This window comes from Porites lutea, chromosome 3 (assembly GCF_958299795.1).
Source record: "Porites lutea chromosome 3, jaPorLute2.1, whole genome shotgun sequence".
NCBI classification, from domain to species: Eukaryota; Metazoa; Cnidaria; class Anthozoa; order Scleractinia; family Poritidae; genus Porites; species Porites lutea.
The window spans coordinates 30,970,407-30,979,145 of NC_133203.1; the positions used below are offsets into that span (position 1 = coordinate 30,970,407).

The following is an 8,739-nucleotide window of genomic DNA, read 5'->3' on the forward strand; positions in this document are numbered from 1 at the left end:
ATGGATGCCAAGACTTATATGTTACCACACAGTTTTTCTTTATTTCTGTATATCCTGATAATGACATTGTGTATTTCTGTGCAACAGCAGCTAGGGCTAGGAAAATAATTGCATTAAGATGTAATCAACTTTTTTGCTCAAAACCTATGTAGTGTTTATGGGTAACCGGTCGCAACTCGGCTATCGAAATATACGACTTTCTCAAGTATTGATGTTAGATGGACAATGAGCTATCCTTTAAAGACTACCTATCAACCGTTTTTAAGAAAGTCCATGGAAAAATCAGAGCTTCAATACGACTTTAAAGCTGTCGCTAGCTGATGTTTCTCAAATGCCGTCAGAAATTAAAGAAGGAGAGACTCAAAAAGAAAGCTGGAAGGTCCTTCCTCTAAACGCCACTAGACAACATTCAGTAGGACATGTTTCTGACGGTACTTCAGTCACTCATTAAAATGGAAACGTAAACAGTATTTTAAGATGCTACCATCCATTTTGCCAGAAATCCCCAGGCTAGCCTGGGCTTATCAATCCATATATAGGAAGAAAAGACTCATCTTCTGTCTAGTACAGTGGAGACAAAGTGTGTCTTCTGCTCAAGAGAACGCAAACTGTTTACCTACTTTTTTCGTTCTTAATAGTGATGATGGTGATCCCATTGCACGATGACTGCTATTTCAGTGACGTTGATGCTGACGCTTATGTTTTTATCTCACTTTCTTCCGACCGGCGGTCGATTTGGAATCTTTTGGAACAATTGACCATTTTTATCTTGTGGACAGGGCAATCTCACACCCCGTCTGTTTAAATACTGTGAAACGTCGTTTTCTTCTCCTTTATTCATCTTTTTAACGAACAGAAGAGCATGTCTAGCGAGTCTTTAGGCCTCCAGTCAATCTTCATTAGTCCCAAGATCGCAGAGCACATTTTCCCTGAGCCTGCATCTTTTTCTTCAAAGCTTGGAACTCTTCCACCGTATACTGCTTTGAACCCTGAAAGGAAGAGGGAAGTTTCCGTACTTGAAAATGAAATATAGAGCAACGACACATCGGTGCAGGTCTGATGGAATGATGTTTTGAATATGAGCTTGTTTTTGACTTGTTCTATCAAGTGAGTTTACAAAGTGAATCGGCCAGTGAAATTTAGGTTGAGAAATGGTCTGTAAGTGCTTTTATTTGCTTAGGCCATCCCAATAAAATGTTTCGTTTCCCATCGCCCTGTCTCTTGTGATGGTGGGTCGCAAAAAAAAAAAGAATGAACACTTGAAGGAGTCTAGGTTCCAGAGAATGCTGAGATGCTAAGTAAGAAAGCCTGGCTACAAAGTCAGCACAAAACGTGGTCTTTTCGACTATCAAATGTCTAAACAGCCTTTAAAAACGTAGTATCGATGTTAATTAAAGACAAGGACATCACATCATACCAATTGTTGTTAACAAGACAAGATCGTGTGCTTGTACTTGCTTCTACGACTAGTTTCTTTGACTACACTGTAGTTAATCTGGAATTTTTTTTTTTACTTTTCGAAAAAAATGGGTCTGTCGGGCAATGGGAAACGAAACACTTTATTGGGATGGCCTTAATCTGACAGCCGATGTTTAAGAAAAATCGAAACATGCACTCCTCGTTTACATGGCAAAGGAAACATTTGTTTATGCTAAGTAGGGAAGTGGAAGGGGAGCTGGGGGGGGGGGGGGGAGGGGGGTTGAGTACCGTATTCCCGCATTCATTTGTCACGAGAATCCCGCATCCCGAACTTTCGTTGTCGCTATATCCCGAATATCGTTTTTCGGGTTTCTTTCTTTTTTTTTTAATAGTAAATTACGAAGTTATAACTAACGGCTACTGAGTCATCAAAACATCCTTGATTCTAACAAGGCCGAGGTCAGGTTGAAGCAAATAGTCAACCAGAAAAGAGGCTTCATCCCTCTTAATCGACCACCAACACCCATGATAGCCGGAAGAAGTGTTGTCTTCATCCCTTACGAAGACTTACGAAGACTGAAAATACGAATGTCGTAAAATACTGTCTGTCCTAATTCAAACACTTAACTATGCATCTTCGATCAGCGAACAAACTCACCTTTGTCTCGGGCTGTTTCTCATCGCTCTTACCAGGAATACTAAAAAAATAAAATAGTAAGAAAGGCCGGTAATCAATAAACAAATCTACGCCCCTAACTGAAATTGTATTATAAAAAGTGGCTTAATAAAAATAACTTGGGGATATTTTAGTGGAATCCACATCTCCGATCTAGAAGGATTGTCGTGCGGCGAATTCTGTATTATCTTATTGTTCTTATTATAAAATTAATTAAACTCTTAGAAAGGCGTTCATTTTTCTAATTGTAACCGCTTTGTGTGGTGTGTTCTACAAAGCCTAATAGTCAAAGGCATTAGCACACAATATGTTCTTCACACATTGAAAAGGTACTGCAAGACCCGGTACAAAATCCCCCGCACAGTGGTACGGGCTTTTTTTCTCTTCCACTTGTCTGGGCTCCTCCGCTCCCCGGAATTCACTTATTTCGAGAGTTTCCTTCGACAAACGTCTCAGGTTTTATTAAAAAATGACTGTTTAATAGTATTAAAAGTTATAGGCGTGCGTTTTGCCTGCCTGATCCATAATACAACAATGAATTGCAACGTTTTCTCGTGTCAATGAGTTTATAATGCACACGAATTTCCCAGCCTACCTGAAAGCAGTTTTTTTGTTATCATCTGCAGTTTCAGCCGACGTCGTCGTCTGTTTCACTAGAACTCCTGTAATTTTCCCCAATTTATTTGAACCTAAGGCGTTTTTTGTCCACACCGAGGCCGCATTTCTCTTCGTAATAATTTGAAAGGGCGGAGCGCTTATTCCTTGAATCTTCTTTCTGTCTTTAGGAAACATCAAAGACCTTTCGTAGAGCAGACTGTACAGAGGAATGTCTTTGAGGCGCTGCGATCGAAAGCGTAGCTTAGTCTGAACTCCTCTTTGCAGAATATTGCATGTTTTTGCGCATCTTTGAGTTATAATTTGAAAAAAATTGTATTTACTCAGCTCATAAACTTGTAAGTTCTCCAGGCACTCTACAGTGGTACAATACGTTGGTAGATCCAAGAAAATCTCAATGTCTCCTATAACATCATTTGGCCCAATCGTGGTCACGTGAGTTTCTCGCTGTCTAAATAACGTTTCTATTGCAACATAGCCATACTGCTGTCTGTGCCGACGCCTTTCAATGACTGAGAGAGGGCGACTTGGATCGAGCTTTTTACAGGAATGGCCAACTCTTTCAGAACAAACTGTTCTTCGACCTGACGATTTATCTGTGGCTTTCTTGCTCGCAATCATCGCCTCGTACTGTATCATGCTCGTACGAACCTCAGCTACCACTTTACCCCAACCCTGACAAATAAAATACAGACTATTGCAGACGTTTCCTTGCTTCACAAAGCGATCCCCGAATTGAATCTCGATCAGTTTCAAACTTTCCATTAGCAAGTTTTTAATCGCTGGCGTCAAGCTTTGAAATAAAGGTGACTGGTTAACAAATTGCGTTTTGCGTTGCCACTCCAGATTATTCACTCCAAACGATCTCAAGTACAGCTCCTTATCTATGAGCAGGATCTGACTAAGCTCCTCCGCTATGATTGTAGAATTGTATCTGCTTTGATGATCTGACGTCATAACCATCTCTCCAAAGCTACTCCCTGCCGACAGCCTACCGAGGTTTGGCCCGACTAAAGCACTGCGTTCTTTGTTACTGCGTGGGATTGGACCAGAATCTTGTTGTGGTCCTCGTGGCAGGTCTTTTCTTGCGTGTATTGATGCTGAGCCTTTAATTATAATACCAAAACTGAAATTTAAACAAAGGCAAGTCTCAAAAATCTCCATTTTCTGATCAAAATATTTCTGATCACTGAATGCTGATACACCTTCATTAATTTATCCTGAATTAAATTAAATCAAAATCAATATGAATCTAAATACCGTAAGATTCCGAAAATAAGCCCCTCCATGTATAAGCCCCTCCAAATATAAGCCTCCCCAATCCGATTTTCCAAAAACCCTCCGTTAAATCACCCCTCCAAATATAAGCCCCCCGGGGGCATGTACTTGGAAAATGGCCCTCAAATACAAAGTAAAACAAAGCAAAAACAGTAAATTTACTTCCAACTATAAGGCTAGCCCAATCGATGTTGAAACGCAAATTTCCCTCCGTAGATAAGCCCCTCCAAAAATAAGCCCCTCAAAAAGGGCCTTTGAAAAATAAAAGCCCCGGGGCTTATTTTCGGAATTTTACGGTATATGATTAATTAAATATATTCATTTTATACATTCATATCATGATCCCGGTCAAGCCTGAATTTTTTTTAGGTTCTTTGTCAACCGCTTATTATAAGTTGTTCAAACTGTGCGAAGATCATGTTGACTTTCATAAATTATGGTATGGCCCACAGAAGTGAAGGCAATTTTAGCCTTTTAGACAGGAAACTAGGGATTTAGATGCCTGTGTAACTATATGTAAAAGATGGAATGTTTGAAGCCTCACTGTTACTTTGATCTCACAGCTGCATGTATTTGGTATTCAGGTTATATTTTTGGAAAGTCAGGGTTTTTTTTATGATTAAGACCGCTCGGGGGTGGGGGCACTGATCAAGCGAAGTTTGCGTAGAAGTGTGCCGCCAAGGCTTTCAAATCCTAACTCTGATTAAGATAAAAATTGTTCATTTCGCTACCTACAAACCTGGCCAAAAGGTTTTGGGACACCTTCACTTTTTTCCGTTACGGAATTAGATTCTGTTAGGGAAGATGGAAATGACCAAATGTAGACCGCTTATCGCCACCCTTCACTCTCTTTTGAAGGCTTCGGTTAGAAAATGGTACTCTGTTCAAGACGCTAAATAGTGAAAGTGTATACCCTGTTTAACACTCAAGGCGCTGTGGAAAACCAAATCCTGTTCAGGGGCAGATACCACAGTTTTTGGGATCTCCCCCCTCTTCCCTGGGGTTATGTACTAAAGTATTGTAAAATTAATGTTCTGCAATTTCAATACTTACTGCCTTCCTTCCTGACCCTGCCACACTATCACATGGTCTCTCTTAATTTTTCTTAGGTTGGCATTTTTTGCAATGTCCACCAATATATCTTTGAAATAAAAAAAAGTGACCATTATCGCTAGAACAGAGAACTCTAATATCGTTATTTGCTGAAATTTTGTGAAGTATTCTGACAAAGTTATTTTTAAAATCTGTCTTATCTTTACAGTCCTTCTCTGTTCCATTGAGTGAGTCAAGGTCAGTCAGTATTTTGCCCCGATGGGTTTACTTTTCCTGTTATGATATTTTGACTTCACTCGTACTTGAAAACAAAAATGATTTTTTTCACAGGTGGTCTTGTTGGGAAGTAAGAGTAGACCTTAAATTAATAGTTCCGTTAAAGTTCCTGTTTTGGCGTCTTATCCAGCGTTTATATTTTTTCATTGCTTTTTAGTTTCTTTCCGAACGCAACCGTGAACTTTCGTGATACCGAAACACTGCCCACACTGAGTATGCCTTGTTTTTATCTTAACGCAAACATGTCCATATCCCCACAACTTTTCCGCTTGTTAGTTGGTAGGATTTTACTAGAGTAATAGGAGGAAGAATAACGATGACTGAAGTGAAGATCTACGTGCGGGACTCGGCTTTCGGTACCCTTTCGCTTATCGAGCCAATGCTCGAACGACCCCAAGAATACAAATCAGAGCTCTTTCTGGTTTGGATGCTAACCACTGGGTTACACGAGAGTAGCGGCTCTCAACCTAGCCAATTGAAAAAAGTAATAACAAACTACGGATTATAAATTGCGTACCGATGCAAGCAGACGCCAGGCAGTAAAACGTCAAGACACAAGTAATTACTGACATTCAACATTTTGCTAACTTCCCCCACTGACACTTTTATTGAATCATTTAAACCACAAGGGGTACTACAATCACGTGTTCTTGTGATTTGGTTCTTCGTTAGCCAGTTTAGGTCAGTTTACAGTCATTCAAAACTAATTTTAAACTTGTTGTGGCTTGCCACAAAGCAAGAAACTTGGCGCAATTAGAATGACGCAAATGACAATTTCAAAGTACGTTATGATAACACCGCTTGACATACTTGCTAAAAATCATCGTGACAAACATAAATCCAGATTGTAAGGCATAAATAGCAACAGGACACCCATGGAATTACAGTTAGGAGACCCAAAGATTGGCGTACTGAGTGCCTGGGGGCTCACAGCATAAGTCAGTATCCTCAGACAAGTTCTAGATCACGAGACGCCTTCATCCTAGGCCTTCCTTGTTGAAGAACAGTTTACGGTATACCGGTGTTGTTTCACAACGAGACGGTAAAGGAAAAACTAAAATAAACTAAACATAAAATAAAATAAATAAATAAATAAATAAACAAACTCGGAAATTGGGAAGAAATTACGTTCACAGAAGTTAACATTGTAATCCATAAATAAAGAAAAATGTTATATATTTTTAAATTAGATCTTAATTTCGTTTTTCTCTACAACATTATCTTTGCATTAAGGACATAATGGAATCGTACAGGAGTAAAGACTACTGGACTACTGAATCCACCCTTTATGGAGAGAGAGAAAATGCTAAGTGGTCATACCTAAATTCTCACTCTCACTGCCGTGTGTTATTTGCTGAAAACGCTCTTACAGTAAAGTTCTTACCTGTACTGAGGTTGTAAAACAGAGGAGTCCTGGTTCTGAACATTGGTAGAATTTTTTCAATGTTTTCTTGAGATCGGCTCTCCGATGAGCTCGACAGCACATGTTCCATTGGTTCTAACATAACGCGACCAAAGGCATCTGCAGCCGCCATTACCGCTGTTCAGTGATAAACCTTCGCCTCGTTTGTGTTTCCAAATCAAATGGTCAATTTAGCAAAAACAACAAAATCTAGTTTGCACGAGTCATGATCTCGGTTGTATTTTACTTATATATATATTTTTTTTAATTACGTGACGTCACAAAACTTAGTTAACATTCAACCAAGTCGAGCAATAAACCAAGCAAGCTGTATAAGGTATTCCAGTATTTGTGAACAGCTCAGTTCTGATTATACTAAGTGTACCTGATAGGCAAAAGAGTACTGCCTTGGTTTCAATGAAACATGTTTATTTAAAATTGTGTATAATATCTAACAAGACAAAAACAATAATTGCTTTTCGATTTTTACAATGGATGTCTGAATCAAGGCATGCGCAATACCGCTCTTTTCTTTTGTGACGTCACAATCAAGTGATTTGTTCCAACGCATTCCACGACACTGCACGCCACACTCGCTGGTCGAAGATTCAAAGAATTTTAAAGATAAGGATTCTTTCCTGATTTTGATTGCCCATGCATGTCGGACGTGGTGCTTGCACTACAAGATGTAGTTTTAACGTGAAGTGTGAACTTCGTTTTTTATTTTAAAGAAGAAAGAATAAAACCTTTTAAAAAAGGCAATAAAATAATAATTAAACGACATTTTTCAATCTAAAGAATTTTCCAACTCTGCCGAAGGATTCCATTTACGTTTCTATCACAATTTTGATCATTTCTCTACTACAAACGAGAATTTTTGAAAATAGAAAGGTAGTTTATGCCGGAGCTGACCGACCTGTTGCTTTGTCAACGCTGTCATAGATCTCTTACAAGCAGTCTTAACTACATGCTGCATCCGCAATTCTTGGAGTTGCGCAATAGTCACTGCCTTACATAAGAAAGGCCCACTTAACGACCCTAGTAATTGCAGGCCTACATCTCTAACATGCATCTTATGTAAAGTATTTGAGAAATTGCTCATCCGGCATCTTAACACCCATGTGCGTGAGCAGCCTCAGCGCGTGCCAACACGGCTTTGTCCACGGCAAGTCAGGCCTCTCGAATCTTTTACATCAACACAATTTTAGAGAATTGGAAGGAAGTGAACCTAATTTTCTTAGATTTTCAAAAAGCTTTTGACATTGTCTCACATCAGCGTCTTCTACTTAAGTTAAAAGCTTATGGGATAACTGGTCAGGCGTTATTCGGTAATTTTATTCGTAGGCTATTTGGCAAAAGGAAACGTAAACTAGAGATTAAAAAAGCGAGTATAATGCCGCGAACAGATGCAGAGCAGTGGAACATCATAGAAAAAGGAAGTCTTACATACAAATGTTGCTAATATGAAGCCATTTTCGAGTTCCAAAAACTCTCACTTTCAATACTGGGCTAAGCTACTGGGCTAAGCGCAAAACCTTTCTTGTAAAAATGTGTTTTGTTCGCGAGTGAATAAGAAATCATTTTCATATGAATAGCTTTGCACTGAGCCCCGCTTTGAAACAGAGGCTCGGGGTATATATAACTAGGAAATTGCCTATTACAAACGTTTTTAGGGCAAGGGGCTACAAGGATTCTTACGTGTTCTTTGAGATTTGAATCTTTAGTGGCCGGTTTACAGTTATACGAAAAAAACTTGAAATTGCTTGAGCGCCAAAATGTGGGAAACTAAGAGCAACTAGAAATGGTAATAACTACCCAAAAGGTGTAAATTACAACTCATTATTTTCTGTTTTAATCTATGCTTATCTTCAGCCTTCTTGGTTATCCTTTCTCATTTTTTCACAGGGACGGCTTTCTTGGACGCCTACACTCTGGGCTAACTTACGTGGGTTTTCTGGTACTTGAAAGCAAGATAAATTACATACCCTGCAGAAGTACAGCCTTGTCCCCTTCCTGTGTG

The 8,739-nt window shown here is 39.3% G+C and overlaps 1 protein-coding gene across 1 annotated transcript; it reads right to left on the reverse strand.

Moving 5' to 3' along the window:
* Positions 1-899: 899 nt before the first annotated feature.
* LOC140932145 (uncharacterized) lies at positions 900-6,881 on the reverse strand. Its single transcript, XM_073381790.1, has 5 exons — positions 6,702-6,881; positions 5,042-5,129; positions 2,691-3,836; positions 2,078-2,117; positions 900-989 (listed from the first exon to the last, which is right to left on the reverse strand). The coding sequence occupies exons 1-5, from the start codon at positions 6,850-6,852 to the stop codon at positions 900-902; spliced, it is 1,515 nt and encodes a 504-aa protein (XP_073237891.1). The 5' UTR covers positions 6,853-6,881.
* Between the last annotated feature and the right edge of the window lie 1,858 nt (positions 6,882-8,739).